This window comes from Zea mays, chromosome 6, assembly GCF_902167145.1.
Source record: "Zea mays cultivar B73 chromosome 6, Zm-B73-REFERENCE-NAM-5.0, whole genome shotgun sequence".
Lineage (NCBI taxonomy): Eukaryota > Viridiplantae > Streptophyta > Magnoliopsida > Poales > Poaceae > Zea > Zea mays.
In genome coordinates this window covers 156,200,972-156,227,940 of record NC_050101.1, presented here as the reverse complement: position 1 = coordinate 156,227,940, position 26,969 = coordinate 156,200,972, and the positions used below count along the sequence as shown (strand labels likewise).

At 46.4% G+C, this 26,969-nt stretch overlaps 4 protein-coding genes across 4 annotated transcripts; 1 reads left to right on the top strand and 3 right to left on the bottom strand.

The window, feature by feature from the left end:
• Positions 1–4,879: 4,879 nt before the first annotated feature.
• LOC100272558 (alpha/beta-Hydrolases superfamily protein) lies at positions 4,880–9,530 on the bottom strand. The gene is made up of 7 exons (NM_001147025.1): positions 9,047–9,530; positions 8,925–8,946; positions 7,552–7,678; positions 5,809–5,899; positions 5,620–5,709; positions 5,422–5,522; positions 4,880–5,232 (listed from the first exon to the last, which is right to left on the bottom strand). Exons 1-7 carry the CDS (start codon positions 9,195–9,197, stop codon positions 5,092–5,094), a joined length of 723 nt encoding a protein of 240 aa, NP_001140497.1. The 5' UTR covers positions 9,198–9,530; the 3' UTR covers positions 4,880–5,091.
• Positions 9,531–9,619: 89 nt separating this feature from the next.
• Positions 9,620–13,260, top strand: LOC103631514 (uncharacterized). The gene is made up of 2 exons (XM_008652407.3): positions 9,620–12,756; positions 12,838–13,260. Exons 1-2 carry the CDS (start codon positions 11,986–11,988, stop codon positions 13,249–13,251), a joined length of 1,185 nt encoding a protein of 394 aa, XP_008650629.1. The 5' UTR covers positions 9,620–11,985; the 3' UTR covers positions 13,252–13,260.
• LOC103630335 (protein ALP1-like) lies at positions 10,227–15,254 on the bottom strand. Its single transcript, XM_008651398.3, has 2 exons — positions 14,926–15,254; positions 10,227–14,851 (listed from the first exon to the last, which is right to left on the bottom strand). Exons 1-2 carry the CDS (start codon positions 15,162–15,164, stop codon positions 13,819–13,821), a joined length of 1,272 nt encoding a protein of 423 aa, XP_008649620.1. The 5' UTR covers positions 15,165–15,254; the 3' UTR covers positions 10,227–13,818.
• A 2,277-nt stretch (positions 15,255–17,531) lies between these two features.
• Positions 17,532–21,498, bottom strand: LOC103630334 (probable serine/threonine-protein kinase PBL7). Its single transcript, XM_023300384.2, has 6 exons — positions 20,809–21,498; positions 20,410–20,651; positions 18,592–19,004; positions 18,315–18,447; positions 18,129–18,218; positions 17,532–17,992 (listed from the first exon to the last, which is right to left on the bottom strand). The coding sequence occupies exons 1-6, from the start codon at positions 21,197–21,199 to the stop codon at positions 17,798–17,800; spliced, it is 1,464 nt and encodes a 487-aa protein (XP_023156152.1). The 5' UTR covers positions 21,200–21,498; the 3' UTR covers positions 17,532–17,797.
• Positions 21,499–26,969: the final 5,471 nt, after the last annotated feature.

Sequence of the window (26,969 nt, the reverse complement as noted above, 5' to 3'; positions counted from 1 at the left end):
AATGAAGCACCGGGCTTTGATACCAATTGATAGTCGCCTAGAGGGGGGGTGAATAGGGCGAAACTGAAATTCTCAAAAGTAATCACAACTACAAGCCGGGTTAGCGTTAGAAATATAAACGAGTCCGCGAGAGAGAGAGGGTGGAAAACAAATCGCAATCAAATAACGAGTGTGACACATGGATTTGTTTTACCGAGGTTCGGTTCTTGCAAACCTACTCCCCGTTGAGGAGGCCACAAAGGCCGGGTCTCTTTCAACCCTTCCCTCTCTCAAACGATCCCTCGGATCGAGTGAGCTTTCTCTTCTCAATCACTTGGAACACAAAGTTCCTACAAGGATCACCACAAGATTGGTGTCTCTTGCCTCAATTACAATTGAGTTTGATCGCAATGAAAGAATCAAGAAAGCACGATTAAAAAGCCAAGCAACAAGAGCGACAAATAACACACGGATCACTTTCTCTCTCAAGCCACTAATCACTAATGATCTCTTTTCTCAATTGTGAAACTTGGAGAGATGGAGGCTTTGAATGTGTCTTGGAATGGATTGCTAGCTCTTGTATTGAATGTTGAAGGTTGGAATGCTTGGATGTCTTGAATGGAGGTGGTTGGGGTTGTATTTATAGCCACCAACCACTTCCTAGCCGTTGCACCATTCTGCTGAGCGCGGACGGTTCGCGAGCCAGGTCCGGACGGTCCGCCCCTGTTGATCAACGGCTGAAAACGCAACGGTCAGCAGTAACGGCTATATCAACGGCTATATTGCATTTAATGCGTCGTCAGATGTCAGACAGAGCCAGTCGCGGACGGTCCGGTCGTGCACCCCGGACGGTCCGCGAGGCCCCCTATAATTCATTTCTCCGAACCCGTTACCTTCGGGTTTTTCGGTTTCTTACCGACCGGACGGTCCGCGCCTGAAGCCGGACGGTCCGCGCGAGGGCTCGGACGGTCTTTGCTTTTCCTCCGGACAGTCCGTAATGGAAACTTGTATTTTTGCATTGGTTCTGTCCGAGAGTCATTCTAGTGTTGCGGACGGTCCGCCGCAAGGGCCCGGACGGTCCGCGCTTGGCCTGTTTTTCCAAAGAGCTTCTCCTGTCCGGAATAATCTACGGTATTCCGGACAGTCGATTTAGTATAGTTATAGATGAACTTTTGGCACCTGTAGAACATATAATTTAGAGCAAACTAGTTAGTCCAATTGTTTGTGTTGGGCGATTCAACCACCAAAACTATTTAGGAACTAGGTGTAAGCCTAATTCCCTTTCAACTTACGCCACCCGTATGGCTGCAGGAGAATAAATTGGTAATTTTTTGCAAAAAATAACAAAAGTTTAGACATTTGTTATGGGCTCACATAATCAATATTCGGACACACGAAGTGCTTCGCAGTGTCTTCGTCGATGACAGCACGATCTCCACAATCGCATCGAGGCGGCAAGTCCATTATTCTTTCTGTTGCTACCTCCTTCTCTGCATCCGTCATTGCCTCATTGGTGGAGGATTCGGGGGAGGAGGTACCCAACGCTTAAAACGCTCATGACTAGTCCTTCCACATAATCAATTAGCGAAAAGAAGATATCGAAGGTCAAATTTATCAGGACCGTCGATCAACTGGAAAAAGAAACACCTCAGGTGCTCCTAAAACAATGGAATGAAGCATTATTACACATCTAGTAAACAATATTAAGTCACAAGTCATAAGCAAGTACGTTAAAACCGCCACAAAGGTAGAAGCAGCAAGCAGCCGTGTCTGGATGTTTGGATTGACATACCCAAGCCAGTCTGCCACAGTCACAGTTAGGCACAGTAAGTTCAGGAGGAACATGAACATCCTTACTAGATACGTCCGGATATAACTTTCGAGGACGACCTCTCTTCTGCCACAACGCCTCCGATACATGTTTTTCATCTAAGAAATGATTATAATTAACACATGTACCTAATAGACTTTATAATCGGATTTCATAAACTATCAAATCGACATCCTATTAATTATACTATATATTCTAGGAGCAACAATGGAAACTAATAATCGAAAAATTACAACCCAATATACAAAACGAATCAGTGAGACACCATACTTTGGTCTACGAAGTATTCCAACTCGAAACTTTGAATAGAGCAACTTTGACGAAGTTTTGAATTGAGAGGAGATGCGCTCTTCTCGGCCAGCAGCACAGCCATTTTATAGGCCTCCGTAGCTCGGCGCCAAGATCTGTGGCGCCGAGCTACGAGGCCGCGTTGGCGCCACGTCAGCCCTAGTCGCCGGGAGCCACCAGCGCCACGTCAGAGCTCGGCGTCATAGGCTATGGCGCCGAGCTGTGTTACCTCATCGCCGTAGGCTATTGCGCCGAGTATCGGGTCCAAAACGGGAAATAAGTATTGCAGGGGTCTAAGTGTAATTTTTTGTCACAAAAATGGTTAAAAAGCAAAAAAAAAATATTCGGCACTCTGTATCAGAAAGATTCCTTGTCTGAGATTTTTTATTGGATGAGATTCTTCTCCTGTAGAAAACAAATCACCATCAAGGTATTCACGTCTTTAGACTCGATCACGGAGGCTTTAAATTCGTGTGGACGTATGTGAGGCGGCCATGGCTGCAAATTTTAGATATGGCGGTGGCGAATAAAATTTAGGGTTCACAACAGCTTTGGAAGATGAAGCGATAGTCGCAAAGTACTTTTTGCAAATTCTTAATATATTTATATATTTTTTCAAAAGTACTTTTTAAGATAAATTTATATATAAGAATATTAGATTTTAAAATAAATAATAAAATTGTTATTAGTAGCCAAAATTTTATATGTTTGACTTAAACCTTGTTTAAGACGATTTTTTTTAAGTACCGGAGGGAGTATGTGCTAGAAAACAGATGATCCATAGAAGCCTAATGGGCATGGCCATGGCCATGGGACGACTCTATTTATAGTCAGAAGTGCTAGTCCGAAGGCTTCACCGAGTCCTAAACATTGAAATACTGATTTCATGGATTCGGGGGCTACATGACAAAGTTTAGGACTTGGTCTGAGTGGGAACAACTCGAAAAAAACAAAGATAAATCTTCTCAAGCAAGAATCAAGACAAGAGTCTAATCTGCCGAGCCAATATATAACTAAGTCAAATAAGATCTACAGGGTTACTATTAAAGATATATACCGGTATCTAAAATATATTCAACAAACGAGACCACATGACAGGTGGGTCTATAGGCTCAACCGAGATGCACATGGACTCAGCTCACATGTCATCTGTACATTTTAACTGTAAGGAAGTACTAGTAAGATAAGTATGACAAATACCTTATCAGATTAGAAGATAAGAACAATATCCATATAAACAAGGCAAAACCCGAATGATAAGGGTAATCTATATTTAAAGATAGAATAAGGATTCCTAAATATATTTAGGGATATACTCTGTTAATCTGATCAGTATTTGTATCTGGTGATCGGTCCAAATAACCTTCCTATGAGTAGGGGTAGAAACGGATCGAATATGCATAGATACGAATTCGAATGTCACGGTTTACCATATTTTAGTCCGAATTGGAATACGAATTCAAATATCTTCGGATACGAATACAAAACGGATAGTCGAATTTGAATTCTTATTCGAATATTTACTCAATTCAACTCAAACGGCATACCCTAAATTTTAACATATGTATATGTGGATTTTTATTTAAGTACAAGTTTATAGATAGTCAATAGATAGTTAAAATAAATTAAAATTAAAATTGATTTCTCGTGATCCTTCATATCCAAGTCAACAAAACTATATAAACAATATTTTTAAACTATCGAAGCATGTAACAAAAGATAAAAAACAACACGCGATATTTAATAAGTGACATTTGTACAAATACAAGTAAATTAGAATTGATATAAAATAGTAAATGTACCAAGAAAAACAAATTTTCCGATCTAAAATGAATGAATGTCCTATATAAATGTGTGTACCAAAACTTAAATGAAAACATGAAGAAATTTATCTATATATTGTAAAGTGGATAGTTATAGTTGAATGTTTATGGAACTTCGTTGAGATGTGTTCACTATATAGATAAAGTTGAGAGTTATAATTGAATGTTTATGAAACCTATTGAATTTTATTATTAGATATCACTAGAAATATAAGGTTGATATATTTATTTATTTATCATATAAATATTTTTTTTAATATTTTAAATGATATATATCATTTTTCTAGTATATTGTTAAACTTAAAATCATTTTTAATTATTAATTAGTGATAAAGTTAAGTTTGAAATGGTTTCATGAAACATATTTTTTTCATGGATACGGATAGTTGTAATATTTTGATTTTATGTGGTCAAATATACGGGCCGGGCTTGAGCCGGCACGGCCCAAATAAGGCACGACGTGGTTGAGGGCCGGGCTGGGCCACTGTTTTTATACTTCGAGCTGGCACGGCACGACCCAAAAATCTTTTGGGCTTTGTTGGCTCAAACCCGTTTGGCACGAAGCACGATGGACTCCGGCCCGGCCCAATTCCCAGTACTAGGTTGATGGGTCATTGAAATAGGCTTGCATCAACTGATCATGAGCGACTTCACGATCCCAGTCGATATAGCTTCAATAGTGTGTCTTTCATCTCCTTCTTGTTGAAGACTCGGAGGTAAGCTTCATCGTCGTATCCATCATAGTATGATGCAGCATATCGAGTATCTCATCTTTGGCCATCAAAGTCTGAGTCCAAGAAAGACAATAGTTTGGTGGTGTAAAATAAGAGTGAGAAGTGAAATAGAAAGTGGTAGGAGCGAAATAGAGGGTGATTGATGTAAATAAACTCAAATATCCCAGGTCAAAAAAAATGGTAGGAGAGAATTGGAGTAAAAAAAAAGAGCACGAAACATAATTGTGAACAGAATACATTAAATACACACGGCCACATCATCATTGTCCTAGTTTACCTCGTTTTTATTATAGATTCAGCGCAACCAATCTACTAACACAACCCTAAGTCCATGACAACTCTGAATAGCCTGACCATGCAAAAGCCCAAACACAGCAGATTCGATCCCAGGGCACTGGAACACGCATTATTACAAGGCAGGATGCAATTGCAGAGTTTATTTCAGATTCTTGTTGAACCAGTCGAGCATGTCCGCAAAGGCTTCCTCAGCACTCTTCACGGCAGCTGCGTCGTCGTGGTTGTATCTCACGCTCCATCCATGCGCCACACCAGGGAAGATCTTGACGAAGTGGCCAACCTGTGGACCAGGAGAGGAAAAAACAATTCAAGATCAGAAGCTCCGCAAAAACGGGGCATGCACGTATTCAATGAAAATTGACAAAGAAACGTCCGCATTTGGCACTAGAAAAATACTGTTTTTAGCTGATTCTATAACTCAAGCAAATGATCTAGCTTGAGGTTTAAGTTGTTGAAAACAAGAACTTACCCCTGAGTTCAAAGAAAGGACCTGCTCGAACTGCTTGATTAGCTCCGGTGGGGACATTTTGTCAATCTCAGCTCCGAGGATAGAAATTGCGCACTTGACCTCTGATGTTGTATTAGAAAATAGTAGAATTAACAAATGAATCATTTGTAGCAGAACAATGTTTGAGCATCTCCAGAATTCACGAGAAAGAGGCTGGACCTTTGATATCGTCAACGGTAACAAAAGAAGGGTGCAACAGCACAGCAGCCTGGATCTCATGAGCTTTTGCCAACTCCACAACAACCTTTGCTGAGAATGTGAGAGGAAAAGTAATGCTCAGCGGACCAAAACTTTAGATGATAAGATGACGGCTACAGGACCACAGGTACAATGGAAAATGTAACTTACCACCCCAGCAATACCCTGCAGCTCCAACAGCAGACACTCCCTTCTCCTTTAGAGCCCCAATAACTTGTTTTGTCTCTTCAAACCCTTTTTCCTAGAAAAAAAAAACCTTTGTCTGTTGACGAAATTTGTTCAGCAAAATAAAGGGAGGAAACAATGTGTGACGATCAAGGTTCCAAAAGATGCTAGGCTGCCAGGCCACTTCCTAGCACCTAGATGGATTAAACATGATAAGTGTTTGTGCTTTTTTATTTGTTTTGATTTTTTTTTTCTGGCAACACATATGGCCCAGATTAGATGTCCAACTTCGATCTTAGAAGAAATTATAACATATTCATGCAATTTTGATTTCAATCTTACAAACTTCCAAAGAATGAAAGAAGTGTTGAAGGGACTTGCAATTTTTATCGCTGCATTTCCTATTTCTGCGTCTCTTCCTGTTTCAGATATTTTTCCTGCAGTCACACATAGCTCACCAAGCCAGCCAGGCAGACGCTTTTTCGTGTTTCCGCGCCACTTAAACACTGTCTTGTGTCTATGTGCACCGCCTAGAGTGTCGAGAGTTTTATTGGATGCCCAGGCCCTAAACAAGACACTAGGGGTCCATTTGAGATTTAATAGACAATAAATGTAAGTGCAATTAGTTTTTTTAGAACCATGGTGACAATTCCAACCCAATCCATGCTTTTACAAGAAATAGATTAAGGTCCCGTTTGTTTCCTTTCATTTTGAGGAATTGGAATCTTACTAATGGAATAGGCTACTTTTTTAGAATGTGACATTCACCACTTTCCAAAGTTATCATTTAAACCTATCTCAAATTCATAGGGTGAGAGCTGGAAATTGATTTTATAGATTTACATGCTATTTTTTCGATGTACATTTATAGCGCACTCTTCTACTTGCTTCGCTATAACATAAATGTAGTATATAACTATCTCTCTCATATGATTTAGGATAATATACAAATATATTACATATATAAATATATGAACTTAATTAGTTTTGTCTAAATTATAATTATTAAAATGGAATTCAATTCTAACGAAACAAACGGGACCTAAGAGAAAATAAGAATACCAAAGTACAAACGTGCTTAGAATAGCCTTCTTAACTATTGCAATATAGCTTGTCTCATATCATCATTTATCACGCAGGCGCACAAATACACTAACTATAAGAAATTCAGATTTGGAACCAGAGATGTAAAATCATGGCACCATAAAGAACATACTGTCAGTGAACAGTATGTATGCAGGTACGGAATTCTACTTTTAGTCCAGTTTAAATGAGAAGGATCATACTCATCAGATATATTGTTACTTGGCAGTAACATTTACAGACAGTAGTTTGACTGCCAATATAATGCATCCTGTTAGAAGATCATGTTTAGCGTCATCTGGATATTGACAGTTAGGAGTTTAAAACATTCTTCAACCACCTAATAACTTCTTCATTATCTCCTTAATTTTTATTTCTCATCTGATCTGAACCATGAGAAGGACAGGCCTAGCGCAGTGGTGAAAAGTCTTTCCACTAAGCCAAAAATCCTGGGTTCGACGCAACCTCTCTGCAAAAATGCAGGGAGAAGGTTTGCCTTGGTTATTCCTTACCCAAACCCCACTCATATGGGAGCCACCGGCACTAGGTCTATCCATCTGATCGATATGAATCATCATGAATAGAAACAAGGTACAGCCAAATATTTACAAGAATATTTCAGGGAAGGGGCAGGGGACAACAAACCGGAGTATGTGACTTTATCCACACAGGAAAGGGCTTCTCAACATTCTCAGGTGCATAAGGATCCCCATGAAACAAATCTGGTACCACAACAAAGTACCCTGACGAAGCAACCTTGTCGGCTATCTTCCTTCATGAGATAAGACAAGAAAATACAATCAAAATACGTTTCCAGGAGACACTAGTGATTATGATAAAATTTGGTAGCGTTTAAAGAGAACACGACCAGAGATCATCATTAAACTTCAGTATTGGATCTTGGGAACCATTCTAAAAATACAACACAGTAAGAGCAGACGTCGTCCAGTTCCAAAGTTTTTGAATAATAACTCAATGTTCCATTTGCAAAAACACACAGGAAGAATGCACATGTAATATATGAAGTAATATTTAGCTTATATAGGTAGGCTATTTACTACTCCACTCCAAATTGTAGGTCATTCTGCCTTTTCTAGGTACACGGCTATTGATATACTATGTATCTAGAAATACTGAAACAACTTACTCTTACAATTTGGAACTTAGGAGTAGTAGTGAACCGTGAATAGTTGTTGTACTGTGATCTGATTCACAAAACTTTCCATCTTGTCGCAACAAACTTCCAGAACTAGCAGGAGGTGGTGTTTAAGGCTGGTTCGTCCGGGCAGTACTCACTATTTCACCCCCAGGAAGAATGTTCCCAAGATCCAATACATGGGTTTCGGGGGGCAGGGCTGCTCTCCCATTGCCCGGTGATAGGGGGCGATATCACCCCCACATCAGCACCACGTGTATTAGCAGTTTAGAACTAGCCATTTTTTACTGTTTTAACTTCAAAAGGTTCAATAAAAATCTTAAAAAATATCCCTAATTCATCTATAAATAGAGAAGGCTGATTGAAGCTCATTTCTCGCCCTTTGTGCTCATTCAAAATAGAGTCATTCAAAATAGAGAGTATGAGACTATCTCCAGCAGACTCACTATTTCACCCCTATTTTAAACTTAACTATGCAGAAAGTGCAATTTACAGTGCAAAACAGTACTTTACACGACCTTTTACACGGTCTCCTGGAGATGGCCTAACACCCATTGGCATAGACCCTGAATTGGATAAAGCAACTGATCAAAAAAAATTACAAGTTTCACCACTATTCAGTGTTTAACTAGGAAGTCGAGCAAAATAATACAGTTTTTCCTAGCAATCTAGACTAGCAGCACATAATCACCTGTCATTGATATCAGATATCCCCTAAAAATCCACCACGATTCATCTCAATCAATCCTAGTGATTCTACAGATCTATCGATGCAAGGGCGTTTGTGAAAAAAAATGATGATGGTGATAAAGAACATAAGGGGTCAGGGGGGAGTCCGTCACACGGAGTGATAGTGTGATACCTCATAATCGGCGCTTCGAATCCTGCAAGAGGAGAAAGGCTTTTACTTGTAAGACGCGTCATACATACCCCAAGCGAAAGATCTCGAGGGGAAGCAGATTCGAAGGAAAACGAAGCACATACCGAAGACGTCGGCGACGAGGACGACGGCGGCCTTGGAGTCCTCGGGGCCGGCGACGTAGGCCTTGAGCCCGCCGAAGCTGTCGACGACCTTGCCCTCCCCGCAGGCCGGGTTCAGGGCCGGCGGGTTATCGCAGCACTGAGAGCTCGCCATTCGTCCCTCTTTCTGTCGGTTGGTTCGTGGTGGTGAGCTGAGGCCTGAGGGGCTTGAGGCCAGATGCGAGCAAAGAGACGAAACGGATGCGACGGAAAAAGGACAATAGAAATGCGGAATTGCGGACTGATGACAGCGGGAGACCAAGAGGACGTCGTGGTCGTTTGGAACTTTCTACCGAGGTCGAGGGATAGCGAGCGGCGATCCGTTATTCCCAAGCTGCGTGGAGCGGGGCGGATGGACGGCACGGCGGACGGCGAACAGAGAGCGACGGCGGACCAGCACAGGAAGCGGACTTGAGACTATCTGCAGCGCTCCCCCCTTCGCACCCCCTCCCCTATCACTGTGCACGCTATAGGGGGTACTGTTCACCCCTTACCGCCGCAGCGGTCACCGCTATCCGCCTCCCCTCGCCGCCGCCCTCTTCTCTCTCACGCCAGATGCAGGGCGTCACTGTGCACTCCCCCTCCACTTCTTCGCGCGGAAGAATCCGCCCGCGGCACGGACCGGAAGCTTCGCGGTCGTCTTCTCTCCTGTTCGAGGCGACTGCGTTTCGGCGATTCGCGACGAGGCGACGGCGATTCGGGCGCGCTAGGGAGCCGGTCCGCGTCGGAGCTGTGGACGACGAAGCCGAGGTGGTCAGCAAGGTGCTCCGTTCAAGACCGAAGACGAAGAGGGCGCAAATCCGGCTCCCTCCAGGTTCGTCGCCACTACTTGGTTGCTTTCACCGTCCGACCATCGACTCCAGCATCGGATCCCCAATCCAGCAGTTCGAATCGTCTTATTACCGCCCAAATCTTCGGATCTTGAGGTACGCCCTTGGACCCGTAATGATTATGTTACTCTTCCGCACATCTTTCAACATCTTTTTAATACGGCAATCCAGTTATCCTTTGAACCGTAAGATATTTCATCCGCAAACAACCGATGAATCCCCAGTTCACTCATTTCCGCGGATCTGCTCTGCCTATTAGGGTTTCACACTTCTAAGGTACTGACCCGGTTAATGTATTTCAAACTTGGTCCAACTAATTTTGGTTGTGCTTACAATTCGGGCGTCAGGTTTTTCACCTGCCATAAATTTGTAATCCCTAAACTACGAAGTTGCTTGCATACTGGCTTCAACTCTAGTCGTCTCCAATTAATTTAGGATGACCACTGTCCACAACAACAGGTCATTTTTATAAAATGTAGTAGAGTGATAATAGTTGGGTGCCCAACAATGTGTTAATTCAACCAACTCAGTGTAATGTTCATTGTTTATTATGCGTTCTAAAACTCTCATTGACATAATCAGAGGGGGCATTACTTCTGAACTTAGTATGCCTCAAGTTCATTCATAGTGTGAGGTCTATGGGAACCCTCATTGTGTTGCTGTACTACCCCCCAATTTGTTTGTCACCCTTGTATACGAGTGGACGAAACTAAACAATTGTCCACCTTCATATAGTAGGTTTCTATATTCATACAACAACTTCTTTATTTCTGTTGTAGTATTGTGTATAACCCTAAATTAATTGTGTTGTAGTATTGTGCATATCTTCCCATTAACATTAAGTTTTCTTTTGCAAGATATGGTTTGAGCAGACAGTTATTTATTATGTTCATTATGTTTGTGCTTGCATGGAGTACATACCTTGTTTTTTGTATCCTACAATGTTTTGTTCAACCCTCGCATTAAAGCATTGTTTGTTTCTTACATGGAGTGCATTGTTTGTTATTTATTTCCTTAACTGTTATATACAAGACTGACATCAAACATCTGTTAGTGCTGGACAATGAGTGCATTGCTTCTATTTCTAGTCCATGAGCACATGATACAACAATATATCGAACTTGTCAGATTTATGGTATTCCTAATTCCCATAAGTTGGCCTTACCTGTCATAACAATTCCAGTCTTATACTAATATAATTATGTTATGTTCCATGGTTGAATATGACTAGTACAATTGAAATCTTTACTTGTTGCATGCAACATCATTGATAAATATGTAGGCCTGTTCTGAATTCGTTCCGCCTGTTTGGTTCATAAGGAAATCGTAGTGTTTGTTCATTTATTATTCTTTGCAGCACAGTTACGAATGACATCCTCGAAAGAAGACACCATGAAGTCTTTGGTTAAAGTACTTGTCGACTGTGCCGAGGATGCCACAAAATCCCTTCGTGGATTAGTAGATCATGCATTAGACCACATGCATGACGAAGAGATATTAGCTAGAACCCTCTTTGCCATGAAAGAAAAACTTGATTTGCTTCACCAAGATGCCTTAGAGGCAAAAGTCCAAGCTTTTCCTGAAATTGCTAAGTACGAGGGGGATGACATAAGTGTTCAACCGACATCTCCTTCGACCCCTCCAACAGTTACTGAACCATCTGTCGACGAAGAGGAGTTCTACTGCCCGGATGTGAGTGACGAGTGGTACTTCAGCGACTCAGATAGGTCAACTCGTAATAGCTATTGGAATATTTATTAGTTGACTGTACTCGAGATGTACAAGCAGGATTTGCTTTTGAACAACCCACTACTGGGGTTCTCGTAGTTGTCATGTTGTCGAACTAGTCGTGTCATGTATGTCTAATTCTCCATGCTACCTCGTCCGCTTAAGTTAGTATGATGTCCAGAACGTTGTCGTCTGCGAACTGTGATGACTCTTAAATGTTCTGATGCTAGTCCTTAATAAGTTGATGAAATTATGGTTCTATTATTTGAGTGTCTTTATATGCTTTGTCTTAAGTTTAACGTACCTCGATTTGTCGATTGGCTACAATGTGTTTCAAAAGACTAAATGTGTGCCATCTCCACATATCCTAGCATGGACCCTGCCAGCAATGCGACATCGTCGCAGGCGATGTCGAATCCGTCAAATGCCCAGCAATTTCCTCCACCACCACCCTTATGGCCAACAGGTTACATGCAGCAGAATCCAGTCGATTGCAACATGATGGGAAACATTAATTTTCCTAGTCCTGGTCAAGGTCCAACTACAATGTGGGCGCCAATTCAGGCAGGGAACACTAGTTCCCAATCAACCATGATCCCTGCTTCCCAATCTGCACTATATTGGAATCACTACATGAATTTTGTGAGGAACCCTCTTGGCTCGGTGGGAATGAGTCCATACACGGATTCATATCCACCTTCACTATCAAGTACACCGTTGCAGGGTTCTAATACTATACCACAAATGCCTGTAAACTTGGAGTCAGATGCTGAACACAGTGTTCAGGACATCAATAGTCCTGAGAAAAATGCACCTCCAGTTCAAAAACAAAAGAAATCTAAGGAACAAAACTTTACAGCCCCAGAAGACAGACTCCTTTGTACTACTTGGTTGCAAATAAGTAGTGACCCCATTGTGAATACTGGGCAAAGGAGGGAGGGTCTCTGGGCCAGAATTGAAAAAAGGTACAATGAACAAAGGGGGGAATTTCCTTGTCGACTTAACAGAGCACTCAGTAGCCGATGGGACAAGATAAGGGCTGATGTCAGTAAATTCTCTGGATACTACGCGAGAGTTCTACGAGAAAAACAAAGTGGTCTAAGTGATGACGATAAGGTACGACTAATGAAACGATGATTATATCAACTACATATGTCTCTGCTGCAACTAATTGTACAATGAATTCGAACTTTGCAGACATCGAAGGCAGCCACATTGTTCGCTCATGAGGAGGGCAAACCATTTCATTATATGCACTGCTGGCATCAACTGAAGGGGGAACCCAAATGGGAGAGCATATGTCAAGGACACTCTTTTAGAGGATTACATGCAAGATCATTACCTTCGTCGGGGTGTCCATCAGTGCAAACACCGGAGACTGACAGTGGATCCGCTGGACTCTCAGGAAAAAGGCCCCATGGCCGTGATTTCAGTAAAGCTGAGAGAAAGAAAGCTGGTTCATCTTCGTCCCCGGAGTACTTAAGCCGATTACAAGAAATTACTGAGAAACAAATACAGAGGTCCATTGAAAAGGGGGAAAAAAAGAAAAGACCACTGAAGAAGATAGGGAGATACAAAAGAAGAGATTGGACTTGGAAGCCCAAAAGTTAAGCATAAGACAAAGGGAACTCAAACTAGAAGAACTCAAATCGGCAGAACAACGTTTGCAGATGCTGTTGTCGACAAACGAAGAAGATGTAGATCCTGAAGTTTGGGTTGTCATGAAGGAACAGAAAAAAAAATTGCAGCAGTTCATATTTACTTTTGAGCAATGATGAAAGGTTGTGTACGCTGTGCGCCTGTGCTATTCACACTTGTTGAGACAATTTTAGGTTACTTCGTTTACGAATTTGTAATATGCGGAACCGTATTTGTTTGGTCGAACCACTGTCTCTTAAGTTGTTTGCTGTTGTATTAGACAATAATGAGCTTGGATGTCATAAATGTTTGAACAATATTATTGACAATCGAATGGTATGTTATAAATTGTTCAAGAAAACATGATTTCTTATGTTCCGTTGTGTGTGGTACAATAAAACTTAGTATGTGAACTAAAATGTACAAGGCTGTTTGGCAAATTTGTGAAACGTAGCTTATTTATTCGAATACAAACTTAGACGAGAACACATAACAAGTAGTGATAGTAAGTACGAACTCAGCTGCTACGACACTCTAGTATTACATACTTCCACGGCGACTCCATAAGTGCTCGACAAGATCATTTTGAAGGGAGCACGATCTATCTTGGCGACGTAGATCGAAGTGGTTAATAACCCATTCGGCACGTCCTTCCGCTATTATTTGAGATGAATCAATCCTTGAAGAGTTGTCTCCGAAATCAATGTTTGCAGCAAATGGGCCTTCGTCTTCAACGATCATGTTATGCATGATGATGCAAGCCGTCATTATCTCTGTCAAACGATTACGATCCCAACCATAAGCTGGTCCACGGAGCACCGCCCACCGGGCTTGAAGTACTCCAAAAGCACGCTCAATATCCTTTCGGCAACTTTCCTGCATCTGAGTGAAGTAGACTTTCTTTTCCTCGTATGGGTGTCGGATTGCTTTCACAAAAGTAGGCCAGTTTGGGTAAATACCATCAGCGAGGTAATAACCGAAGTTATACGCATTACCATTAACTGTGTAATTGACAGGGGGCATTCGACCAGTAGTGATTGGGTCAAAGACGGGGGAACGGTGGAGCACGTTCACGTCATTGTTTGTCCCAGGCATGCCAAAAAATGCATGCCAAATCCATAGATCATACGTTGCAACAGCTTCAAGTATCATGGATGCCCTACCATTTCTACCACAAAATTGACCTCGCCATGCCGTTGGACAGTTCCTCCACTCCCAGTGCATGCAATCGATGGATCCCAACATGCCAGGAAAACCCCGCGACTCACTATTATGCATGATGCGATTAATGTCATCTTGAGTTGGAGTGCGTAAATACCAAGCACTAAAACAATCAATGATTGCGCGACAAAAATGATGAAGGCATTCCCTAGCCGTTGATTCCCCAATTTGAATATACTCGTCTACCGCATCTGAAGGTAAGCCATAAGCAAGTATCCGCATGGCCGCACATACTTTTTGTAATGGTCCTAGTCCGGGCATACCAGTTGCGTCAACTCTTTGTGTAAAGTAAATATCGTGTTGTTGAAGACCTTGCAGGATGCGGAGAAACAAAGGCCTACTCATGCGGAACCTATATAAATGGTATTGCGTAATTGTCAAAACTTGAACAAATGATGACATAAGACTAATGTATGAAGTGCGCACCTTCTACGAAACACATGCGGTGGATACACTGGGTTAGCGGCGAAGTAGTGATGTTGGATGAGGTTTTCTCCAGCGAAATGATCTCTGTGAATGACACGGCGGGGTAGACCGGACCGTCGGCGGTGAAGGTGCTGCGCCGCAATGTTTAGGGTTAGTAGGTTGACAAGCAAAAGAGTTTCATCCTCACTATCACTCGAATCACTCGAAGCAAACTCATCTTCCGTATGGCTAGGAGACATAACGAACTTTCGATAACTTGATTCACTGAGTACTATGGGTGAAGAATATGGTAGAGGTTCATTGAATATATATAGGGGAGAGGAAAGGTTGGGGGGGAGGGAAGATGGCTTCCGTTGAAAGCCATCCGTGGCTTCGTATGAAAGGCAATGGTGTCTTGCATCGTAAGATAGTCGTGCCTTGCAGCGTACGACTGAAAGGTTTGTCTTCGAAAGTAAGTGTGGTTCAGAGAAGTTCATGCACAAATGAATGGAACAATTCCGAATACCGGTGAGGTTCATTTATTGTACCTCTCTATTTTGTAAGATGGATTACAATTAAATATTGTAATATTTTATTGTGTACTAAGTATGTCTTAATTAAGAGTAATAATTTAAAAAAATTTGTGAACCAAGTTTCATGTAGTAATGACAACGTGTTGAAAAAGGAATAAAAATGAAAAAACAAGTTAGTTATGTTAGTTGTAGGGAAATGTATATTTAATGAGTAGAGGGATATGTAGGGGAATATTTAGGGGGAACGGTTGCGGAACGAGTAAATTTAGGGGAGGGAATCTTGCTGACGTGGCTGCATAGTAAGATTTAGGGGGAAAAATATAGGGGGAACGGCTGCGGATAGTCTGAGAGTTGAGACGGCGTTCGACTCTAGTAGCGGATTTGGGTCGCGGGCCAACGAACGAGTGGAGCTCTGCCGGTGTGGCCAGTGGCCAGTCGCCCGACCCCACCTCAGGGATCTACGCAGAGAGACGTTCTGACGTCCTGTCCTGACTCCTGCCTCCTGAACCGATGGGGACCTGATTGGGAACAGGCAACACCACGTCTGTCTTCTGGCATAGCACGTCACTGCTGATATACAACAAATCGATTGATCTTCTTATATTATAAAAAATCGGTTAATCTACTACGTTTGCTATTTTTTGCAAGGTAACACCGTTTTGAAACGCGAAAATCTCATTAGAGTTGTACAAAAGTTTTATAGAATAGTTTAAAGGCAGCGTATCTTATGCACATGCCTACGGCTGTGCACATATGCACATCTCCCATCCTGTCCCTCCAACCACGATCCGATGGTCACCGCTACTTTAACACTTAACCCCCCGCAGCCTGTCATGTGATGTGGATTGTTTCTTGCAAAAACCCCCGCTCTCCTTCTTCCCCAAACGACAAACAGACCAGACTCATTGGCTTCTCGTAGAAGGACCACGAAGCCACCATTGGAGTCGACGCCCGACATCGTTCCAGTCTGCAGCTGCTCTCGCCGAACGCCGTTCTCGTCGCCGCTAGAGCCTACACCTGTCGCCGCCACCTGCTCATCGTCGGGCCCGAGGACACTGCAACATGGCGCCGCCGCCACCGGCATGCCCTAACCGTGGTGGCTTGATGGAGCTTCTTAACGCCATGGACGCGCGACGGGTAGACGACCCTACTAGCAGCGTGGACGCCATGGACCCTGCTCCCTTTCAACTCACCGCTCTTGTTGAAGCCGGTGCATCCGTGGAGCCCAACCGTTCTGTCCATGGTATTGTTCAAGCTTCGTGTCATGCTGACTCTTGTGAGGGATTCAGTGAATTTATACTTCACACCTAATCCTATTATAGAATTAAATCCATCATTTAATTCATACATCTCTCAAAGCTAGTTATTCTTTTGATCTATGGATTCTAATATAAACTTGTGTAATATTTGTATAGATTTGTTCCATACCTAATGAGATATGGATAGAATCCATGTCTTTCATAGTTTACAAAATTCTCAAATTCTTGAGCTATATAATACACGATAAGTTTAACCGAATAAAAAAATTTGAATATGCTTAGATTATTTTGGGACATGGATTGTAACATGGATTTAATTCTAGTTCATACTAATCTAGAGCTAAATTGGTGTAAACGAAGAAGGCCTAAATGAATTAGCGGCCAACCTTGCGGCTTCGTGTCTGTCCGCAACCCGCCCTGCTTGCAAGCCTAGGCATGTTTGTTTGTGCAAGTATGTAAACATAAACAATACAAGCAACCAAGCTTACTTTGGCCTCAGCTGCAATATACAAGCATATTGTATCAGTTCATCTAGATAACCCACCCAAATTAACATCGACAGCTAAAGAACATTCAGATGTATATATATCGTCAGTTTTGTTTCGACGAGGAAAATGCACCAGTAACTGTAATTCTGCTACTTCAGTATAAACCTACTGCTTGTGTGAGTACTAAGAGACCATGTTTTTAAGATCAGACATTGCAAAAACTATTGTAAGACATTGAGTTGCAACCAGTGAAGGTCAGAGAGAGAGCTCAAGATGCCAGTTCAATTAAATCCTTTCTACAATAAGAAGTGTCCTCTCACTCTACTTATTTGTAAAAAAGAAGATGATGAACAAAGAATATTTATTTGTATTTCCATGTTATCTTTAAAACAGTCCGTACCAATAAATGACACGCCGTACGCTTGTGCCCGAATACAATCACGATGCACTACTGCAACGATGCGTTGCGTCTGCAGATCCTGGAGAAGAGGGGAGGAGCTCTATACATCAAGGAACGAGAATTCTTAGCGCGCGCTATAGTCGATGGCCACCGACTCCACCACGCTCCGATCCAGGCAGTGGTGGGTAGGGTACCTCCATGGCAGGACTAGGGCTAGGAGGATGCCTTGTCGTCGCCGCACTGCGGGCCCATGAAGATGACGTGCTGCAGGGCCGGTCTGAGCGGCGTGGAGGAGCAGGACATCGCCGGGGTGGTCTTGGCGATGGGGATCAGCGACTGCACCACGTCCGTCATCAGCGGCCTGTACTCCGCCTTCGTCTGCACGCACATCGCCGCGATGGCGGCCACCTGCACCCTCCCGTGTCGGTTATTAAAGATGTACTTACTTACTTGTTGGTGTGTAGTAATTGAATAGCGAGCGGCTTGATTACACTAGAGTAAATGAGTAATGGACGGGAGAGTAAGTAGCGTTAGAAAGGACGACCTGGATCAGATCCTTGAGGGCAAACTGGCCTTTCAGGGCAGGGTCAACCATCTGCACGAGTTTCTGGCGGTTCGTAAGTCGCGGAAGGGCCTGCGGAAACAAGATGAGTCGGCACACACCCATGAGAACGCAACACATGCATGAGAATTGAGAAGGCAACAAATGGTCAGGTACTGAACTACTGACCCAGGAAACCAGGACATGCTCTCCGGGCGGCCGCTGCGTGTCCACCGGTACCCGGCCGGTGAGCAGCTCCAGTAGCACGACCCCGTAGCTGTACACGTCCGACTTGGTCGTCAGCTTCCCAGTCGACGCGTACCTGAAGACAGCCAGCCAGCCAGCCTGCCTGCGATCAGTCGACGGCGCTACAGGGGAAAAAAGAAGAAGAAGAAGAAGAAGAAGAAGAAGAAGAAGAAGAAGAAGAAGAAGAAGAAGAAGAAGAAGAAGAAGAAGCAATACGTACTCTGGCGCGAGGTAGCCTGTGGTGCCGAGCACGCGGGTGACGACCTGGCCGTCTGTCCTGTTGGAGCCGACCTTGGCCATGCCGAAGTCGGACACGCGGGCGCGGTAGTTATGGTCCAGCAGGACGTTGCTGCAGTTGAAGTCGCGGTGGATCACGGCGGGGCTGCTGTGCTCGTGCAGGAACTCGAGCGCGCGCGCGCAGTCCAGCGCGATGCCCAGCCGCGTCTGCCAGTCCAGCGGCGGCGGCGGCGGCGGGCCCGCGGCTGCGGCTGCGGCGGGCGCCGGGTGGTGGAGGCGGCTCTTGAGGCTGCCGTTGGCCATGTACTCGAACACCAGCAGCCGGTGGCTCTGGTCGGCGCAGTAGCCCAGCAGCCCCACCAGGTACGGCGAGTCCATCCTGCTCAGCAGGTCCACCTGCATTCGACAAGTTATTCTACGTTGCTTTTTTCAGTTGCTGCGACCGGCACGGCAGCACGCAATGCGATCAAAAAAAGTCAGGTTCGGTTGTTTCACCGTGCAGGGTACGCGAGTACCGTACTCCCTCCCGCAGCGTACAGATGTGAAACCTAAGCAAAGCAAATTCGACCGCGTATATACGCGTAGCCGCTGTACCGGTAGCATTAGCACTGCACACGTCTGCGTCCTGCACATCTGCACACCCGACTTCATCGCTGGTGCACACCGGCGTCACACCCACGGCCACGGTGCCTACCCGACTTCTTTCATCGCTGGTGCAGCCATGCTGGTGCGATCGAGATACGGGACCATGTCAGGCAATCAGACGGCCAGATTGCAGTGCAGTCATGCTGCAGGTCTTGGGTCGAAACGACGCGGGCAAGGGCCAGCAGCGCTCCGTGCCCCGTGCGTGCCCACCTTAGCCCTGGGACACCTGCCGGGTCAAGAAATAGCATGCGCAATAAAATGCATTGCCAGCCCTGCAGTCCCACTCTCGAGGTACCAAGCATCTCTGTAGAAGATACGTTTGCAACTTTGCATCCATTATCGGAGTACTATTTATTTAGGCTGCCACCACCACCAGGTTTAGTTCTAGCGTACGATCGATAGGCATTCGTGGATACCGGCTTAAGAAAGGATGGCCCATGACACGAATGATTGCCCCTGTTCGAGCTTCCAAAATACTATAGACCCAAACCTAGATTATGCTCGTGACGCTTGTCTTTTTGTCCCATGCGAAGCTCGAACCCACAATGTAAACCCGTAGTGGCCGAGTCAGGACGGCATGCGGGTGCAGCGGCAGCCGACAGGACTAGATCGACAAGGTTCACGCGTCCCGTCCCGTCCCGCCCGGCCAAACGGCCGCAACTAACCGGCGCCAGGCAGAGGCTCGGGTTCACCCACCGGGAAACGCGAACTTTTCCCGTGCCGTGGCAAGGTGGTCCCGCGCGCGTCCCGCCTCCCGCCAAGGGCGCCCAAGGCACCGCCGCGCAACGGACGAGCCCGACGCCATCAGAAGGCTCATGACAAGATGGAACAGTCTGTCACAGAAGGCGGCTGCCTCGCAGTCACGCACGCACGCGCAGCGGGCAGGCAGCCTGCCTTCCAGGTTACGTCCGTCGCCATACCGCCCCCATGTCCTTCCCAACAGCTGATGCCGATCCCAGGCGCACCAACCGCTGGAACTCCAACTACCCCGGCCGCTCTGCTCGCTCGCTGCGGCAACAGGTAAGGCTGGTTGGTACGAGCGTACGCGAAGCGCGGAGCGCGACGTACGTGGACGTGCACATGGACGATGTCAATGTCACGAGCTGAAGGCGATGTGCATGCGGCGCGCGGGGCACGATGGAGTTGCTCGGCTTACCTCGATGCGGAACTCGCGCTCTCCCTGCCGCCGCTGGTCCAGCCGCAGCCGCTTGATGGCGGCGGTGGTGCCGTCGGCGAGCCGGCCGCGGAAGACCGCGCCGGAGGCGCCCCGCCCCACCACGTTGCACTCGCTGAACCAGTCCGTCGCGCGCTCCAGCTCGCGGTACGTGAACACCTGCGCGCCGCGGCTCCGCGGCTGCGCCGAGAACCCCAGCCGGCCGGCGTATATGCACCCTGTGCCTGCATGCCTCGTACGTGTGGCCAGAAAGGAAAACGAAACCGTGAGAAAAGAACCAATGCGACACAGGCGCAGCCGGCAGCACGTACGGTACGACGGCGCGAGCTTTTGTCGCTGGCGTCGTTTTCTCATCAGCAAGGTATGTGACGTGGCGCTTACCGGCGGCGGCGTAGCCGCCGCACCTGCTGGTGACATGGCTGCCGCAGCTGGACGTCGGCGCGCCCGGCTTGCCGCTGTCGCCGTTGCAGCTGCCGCTGGCGCCGTCCGCCTTGGGCGGCCTCGCGCGCCGGGTCACCGCCAGCAGGATGACGGCCACGGCGACGAGCAGCACGAGGCCGATGGCCAGAGCCGAGACCGGCAGTATGGTGAAGAGCGGGTTCGGCCGGCCGCTGCCGCTGCCGCCGCCGCTGGCGTGGTCCCGGCGCGGCGCCGGCCACGGGGAGAACGTCCACGGCGCGAGCCGCGCGTCCGCGAGGTCCTCCGCGGAGTCTGGGGCCGGTGCCGGTGCCGGTGCCGGCGGCGGCGAAGGCGGGGAGAAGGCGTCCTTCATTCCAATCCAGCCTTTCGACGACGAACGATGGCCGGCCGGGTACGTAGCCAGGACAGGGCAGTGAATGAAGACGCAGCGTGTGGACAGACAGATAAGGAAGGCGAAGAGCGTACTGCGTACTACAGATATACTACTAGCTTGCTACAAGGTGTGCTGGTGCACAAGGGGACTAGCGCTAGCGTAGCGTAGAGTAGAAGCTGAAGCTCGCGCCCAATCTACTGCACCGTAGCGGTTAGAGCTGGCGAGCTGCTGCACCGTTTTCCTTTTCCCTGCGGCTGGAGTGCACGCAGAGGGACGGGACGCGGCGTGGTAATGGAACAGGGACAGCGCTGCTTGTTCGTATTGGTGCGCTCGTGGCTTGTACCTGGCCTATGGGCGGGCTATGGCTCGTCCAACGATCTGGCGCGGCGGCATGCACTGGCGTCGATAGGCGCTCAACATTCACCAGTCACCAGTCACCGTGCGCGTCAGACGACACTAGCCGGTCGAGTGCATGCGATCTACATTCTCCGATCCGTAGGTTATTTCTGTTCGATTTTTACGCCATGCACGTACGGCGCCATTGTCTGGTGGCAATGATCGACTCCCGGACGGTTCTTCCGTTGTCCGATCGAACGTATGGACCAGGTACGTGCACGGCGCCAAATAATGGATCTTTCATCAGGTAAAAAAAAAACCTGCAAGGTTCTTCTTCTGACAGCAGTTACTCCTGCAATGCAGAGCCTCCCCGACACGGGGAGGGAATGAGAAACCGGTGCTCGCCGCTTCGCCGGGGCAAGTCAACCTGGGCGGCCGGTGGGAAATCCCGCCCGGCAAGGCGCCAAGACGGCCGGAATCACATGCGGTCGCCGTCTCCTGCTCGTGAGCTTCGTTTGTTCGCGCCCGCGCGCCGGGTTCTTCGTGCGGGGAAAGACGCAGCGCTGGTCCAGTCTAGAGGGCCGGGCAGGAATATCATGTCATGTCCCGGTATTCTCTGCCGTCTCCTGCAGTCAGGTCGAGATTTTGTACATGTTCGTGGCGAGTACATTGCGCACCGTGCTACCTGAAATTGTAACCACTTCGAAATTCAGAGGGGATCGGATGACTCCGGCCTCCGGGTTTCAACTTTGAACTGAATTTTGCACCAGCGCTTAGTGGTTAGGAACGCCTACATCGTGGCCAGATTAAAAACACTGGCATATAGCCCGTTTAACTCTTTTTTAATAACACTGGCATATAGCCCGTTTTCGGCTGCTCTGCAGCCGCAGCTGAGGTAGCTATTCAAACTGTTGTAGCCGTAATTCAGAGAAACAAAATACTGTAGAAGACGCTGCCAGATTAAAGCCACAACAAGCCGCAATGAACTACATGTACGATCTTGGAGATGGGAGAGGTTGACGACGACAGCGGCAACGCGAGGGGAGGGGTTGAACAGCGGCGGGACGGCACGAGTGAGGGGCGGTGGGGACGTGAAGAGGGGAGAGGGAGGCTGGGGGTCGCGGGAGAGAGAAGGAAAAGGATGATGAATTATCTAAATAATATTGTCTAGGAGTGGTTGACGGCGACCGTGGCAGCGCGATGGGAGGGGTTGAACGGCGGCGGGACGGCACGAGTGAGGGGCGGTGGGGACATGAAGAGGGGAGAGAGAGGCTATGAAAGGGAAATAGTCTCAATATTTCCTATAATCGGTTTTAGTGTTTGACGACCATCACAAACCTTGTGGACTAACCAGTTTGCCTAGTTGATCATTTCACAGGTGCATAAGTTCATCTACAACTATTCTAAATCGACTGTCTGAAATACCGCAGATTATTCCGGACAGAAGAAGCTTTTTTGGAAAAACACCTAAGCGCGGACCGTTCGGGCCCTTGCGGCGGACCGTCCGCGACACCTCGGACAGGGACACTGCATAAACGCATGTCAACACTACGGACTGTCCGATGGAGAAGCGAACACCGTCCGAGACCAAGCGCGAACAGTCCGCCCTCAGGCGCGGACCGTCCGGTCGGTGAAAACCAGAAAAACCCGAAGGTGACGGGTTCGGTAAAATGTAATTTTAGCGTCCTCGCGGACCGTCCGGGGTGCACGACCGGACCGTCCGCGAACTGCTTTATCTGACATTTGACGACGCATTAAATGCAAAATAGTCGTTGATATAGCTGTTACTGCTGACCGTTGCGATTTCAGCCGTTGATGTGCAGGGCCGGACCGTCCAGACCAGGGGCACGGACCGTCCGCAGTCGGCAGAAAGGGAGCAACGGCTAGGAAGTGGTTGGGGGCTATAAATACAAACCCAACCACCTCCATTCACTTCATCCAAGCACTCCAATCCCTCACATTTAATACAAGAGCTAGCAATCCATTCAAAGACACAATCAAAGTTTCCAATCTCTCCAAGTTCCACAATCGAGACAAGTGATCATTAGTTATTAGTGACTTGAGAAAGAGAGTGATCTGTGTATTATTTGTCACTCTTGTCGCTTGGCTTTTGCAATCGTGCTTTCTTCGTCTCCCACTCTTATTCTCAAGTGACTTGTAATCAAAGCAAGAGACACCAAGTGTGTGGTGGTCCTTGCAGGGTCTAAGTGACCCGTTTGATTAAGGAGAAAGCTCACTCGGTCTAAGTGACCGTTTGAGAGAGGGAAAGGGTTGAAAGAGACCCGGTCTTTGTGACCACCTCAACGAGGACTAGCTTCTTTGGAACCGAACCTCGGTAAAACAAATCACCGTGTTCATCCGCTTTATTTCTTGGTTGATTTGTTTTCCCTCCCTTTCGGACTCGGATTTAATTCTAACGCTAACCCCAGTTTGTAGTGTGTGCTTAAGTTTGTAAATTTCAGATTTCGCCTATCCATCCCCCTCTAGGCGACTTTCAATTGGTATCAGAGCCCGGTGCTTCATTAGAGTCTAACCACTCGAAGTGATGTCAGGAGATCACGCCAAGAGGGAGATCGTGACCGGCGGCGACAAGTCCGCAAGCTCGGGGAGAACTCATTCGAGGGAGTCCGACCACAAGCATAAGGAGGAATCCGCTTCCTCCATCAAGTCACAACGGAGAGGTGACAAGAAGAAGAAAATGAAAAAGGTGGTCTACTACGAGACCGACTCTTCGTCACCCTCCACCTCCGGCTCCGAATCGTCGTCCATCACTTCTAAGCGCCATGAGCGCAAGAAGTATAGTAAGATGCCCCTCCGCTATCCTCGTATTTCTAAACGCACTCCATTACTTTCTGTTTCCCTAGGCAAACCACCATTGTTTGATGGTGAATATTATTGTATGTGGAGTGATAAAATGAGGCATCACCTAACCTCACTCCACAAAAGCATATGAGATATTGTTGAGTATGGAGCGCAGGTACCGAAGGTAGGGGACAAGGACTACGATTCGGACGAGGCCTACCAAATTCGGCACTTTAACTCCCAGGTATAGGTGTACATTTGGGCCGGGCCTGATGGACCGGCCCGAAGCACGGAAAAAAGCACGGCCCAGGCACGACATGGCACGAAATATTTTAGTGTTGGGCCGGCACAGCCCGATATATCGGGCCGGGTTTGGGCCGAGGTCGCGGCCCATGGGCGGGCACGAGCACGACCCGTTTAAGGCAGGCACGAAATGGCCCATATAGAGGCACGAAAAGGCCCATATATTTATTAAAATCACACTTCATTCGACACTTTCATGTACTTGATAAAAACACAAAGCTAGAGATAATGTTAGTTACATGTTTTTGTAGCTTTGAATTAGAGTATGTGATGTAGTTTTTTTTGTTATGAACATTAGATAATGAACTGAACTTACGAACTTTATATAGAGCTGATTATACTCTTTTTCTTTCTAACAAAATGATTTGTAAACGAGGTAGTCATTGCATAGCTCTGGTAACTTAATACAAATATTAAGTTTGCTTTTGGTCAAATTTATTTGTCTTATCTTTTATTTGTTTTATTAAATTTGTTTTGAATTTCGGGCTCTGATGTGAATTTCGGGCCAAAAATTGAATTTCGGGACCTAATGTGAATTTCGGGCTTTTATAATTTTGGGCCGCCCGAAATGAGCCCGACACGTTTAAGCAATTACGGGCCGGGTCGTGGGCCGAGAGCTAGGCCCGTGGGCCGGTCCGGCCCGGCCCGAAATTCAAACGGGTCGGGTCGTCCTGAAATTCAAACAATACGGCCCTTTTCGGGCTTGGGGCGGGCCGGGCGGCCCGAATGTACACCTATACTCCCAAGCCACAACTATACTCCTCGTTTCCTTGTGTCGAGAGGAGTATAATAAAGTGCAAGGGTTAAAGACGGCCAAAGAAATTTGGGACGTCCTCAAGACAGCGCACGAAGGGGACGAGGAGACCAAGATCACCAAACGAGAGACGATCGAGGGGGAGCTCGGTCGATTCGTCCTCAACCAAGGAGAGTGTAGCATCCCAAAAATTCAAATCCTGAAATTTTCTCAAACTCGCTCTAAATTCAAAATGAATTTTAAATTTCATTTCAAAATGTTTGTTTGCGAGTTGATATCAACAAATAAAGTATAGTGGTCTATATTCTCTCTAAAATCCTCCTCAAAATATCCTACAAATATTTTCCCAATGACCCCCTCAAATTCTTTCCAGAAATACTGCCCAGATATTTCCCGAGTAATCCCCTCCAAGTTCTTTCTAGAAATATTGTCCAAATATTCCACTGATATATCTCCAGATATTTTCCTCTTGAGAAATACCTTCAGAATCATTTTTCAAGTCCCTACAAATATTTTCTTCATAACTTTTCTCATGCTCATACTATACGTATGCCTCCAGTGTCATACGGTGATCTCTACAAGCTAATCTCACTTATACAAGACAAATACATGCTAATCTCTCACTAATCCTCTCATCCTCCCACTAATCCTCTCATCCCTCCCCCTAATCGCCCCACGATGGCTATAAATAGAGGGGCAAGGGCCTCCTCTCATCCCACCCCAAGCCATTTCATGGCAACTCTCTCCCCCCGCACACACACCCACTCCATGTTCCACACAAGCACACACTAGCACAAGGATCGTTCGATCGTTCTTCGATCGTTCGTCCCCTGTTCTTAGTTTGTTCGTTCGTTCGTCCGATCGTTCGATCGTTCGTCCGATCGTTCATGGTTCGTTCGTCCGATCGTTCGATCGTTCGTCCGTTCGTTCGTCCAAATAATCTTTTTCCTACCGTTATGCTGCCGAAATTCCGATCGTTCGTTGTTCGATCATTCGATCGTTCATCGTTCGTTCATAGTTCCTATTCATCGTTCATCGTTCGTTCATAGTCCCTATTCATCGTTCTTCCAGATAATCTTTATCCTGTCGTTATGCTGCCGAAATTCCGATCGTTCGTTCGTCCGATCGTTCGTCCGTTCGTTCATCCAAATAATCTTTTTCCTGCCGTTATGCTGCCGAAATCCCGATCGTTCGTTCGTTCGATCATTCGATCGTTCATCGTTCGTTCATAGTTCCTATTCATCGTTCATCGTTCGTTCATAGTCCCTATTCATCGTTCTTCCAGATAATCTTTGTCCTGCCGATATGCTGCCGAAATTCCGATCGTTCTGTCGGCGTTTCGAGACAGGGGGGTCCCTAAGCCGACGAGTGAGTGTGCTGCGTGCCCCAGCCCAGATGGGTCGAGCGCGTGGGCGAGCGCGAAGGGGGGAGAGGCGAGGTGGCCGGAGTCGAGCGTGTGAGAGGTGGAAGTCCCGCGGCCTTCGTGTTCGTCCCGCGCCCAGGTCGGGTGCGCTTGCAGTAGGGGGGTTACAAGCGTCCACGCGGGTGAGGGAA

Excerpts from the sequence above, each read along its gene's own strand:
- LOC103630334 (XM_023300384.2), bottom strand. The coding sequence starts at position 21,199 with ATGAAGGACGCCTTCTCCCCGCCTTCGCCGCCGCCGGCACCGGCACCG. Across the intron at positions 19,005-20,409 it reads AGCGCGAGTTCCGCATCGAG|GTGGACCTGCTGAGCAGGAT; the intron begins GTAAGCCGAGCA and ends TGTCGAATGCAG. Across the intron at positions 18,219-18,314 it reads AGCATGTCCTGGTTTCCTGG|GCCCTTCCGCGACTTACGAA; the intron begins GTCAGTAGTTCA and ends TTGTTTCCGCAG.
- LOC100272558 (NM_001147025.1), bottom strand. The coding sequence starts at position 9,197 with ATGGCGAGCTCTCAGTGCTGCGATAACCCGCCGGCCCTGAACCCGGCC. Across the intron at positions 5,900-7,551 it reads GGATAAAGTCACATACTCCG|GAAAAAGGGTTTGAAGAGAC; the intron begins GTTTGTTGTCCC and ends TTTTTTTTCTAG. Across the intron at positions 5,233-5,421 it reads TCCTTTCTTTGAACTCAGGG|GTTGGCCACTTCGTCAAGAT; the intron begins GTAAGTTCTTGT and ends CCTGGTCCACAG.
- LOC103630335 (XM_008651398.3), bottom strand. The coding sequence starts at position 15,164 with ATGTCTCCTAGCCATACGGAAGATGAGTTTGCTTCGAGTGATTCGAGT. Across the intron at positions 14,852-14,925 it reads CCGCATGTGTTTCGTAGAAG|GTTCCGCATGAGTAGGCCTT; the intron begins GTGCGCACTTCA and ends CCATTTATATAG.
- LOC103631514 (XM_008652407.3), top strand. The coding sequence starts at position 11,986 with ATGTGTGCCATCTCCACATATCCTAGCATGGACCCTGCCAGCAATGCG. Across the intron at positions 12,757-12,837 it reads GTCTAAGTGATGACGATAAG|ACATCGAAGGCAGCCACATT; the intron begins GTACGACTAATG and ends CGAACTTTGCAG.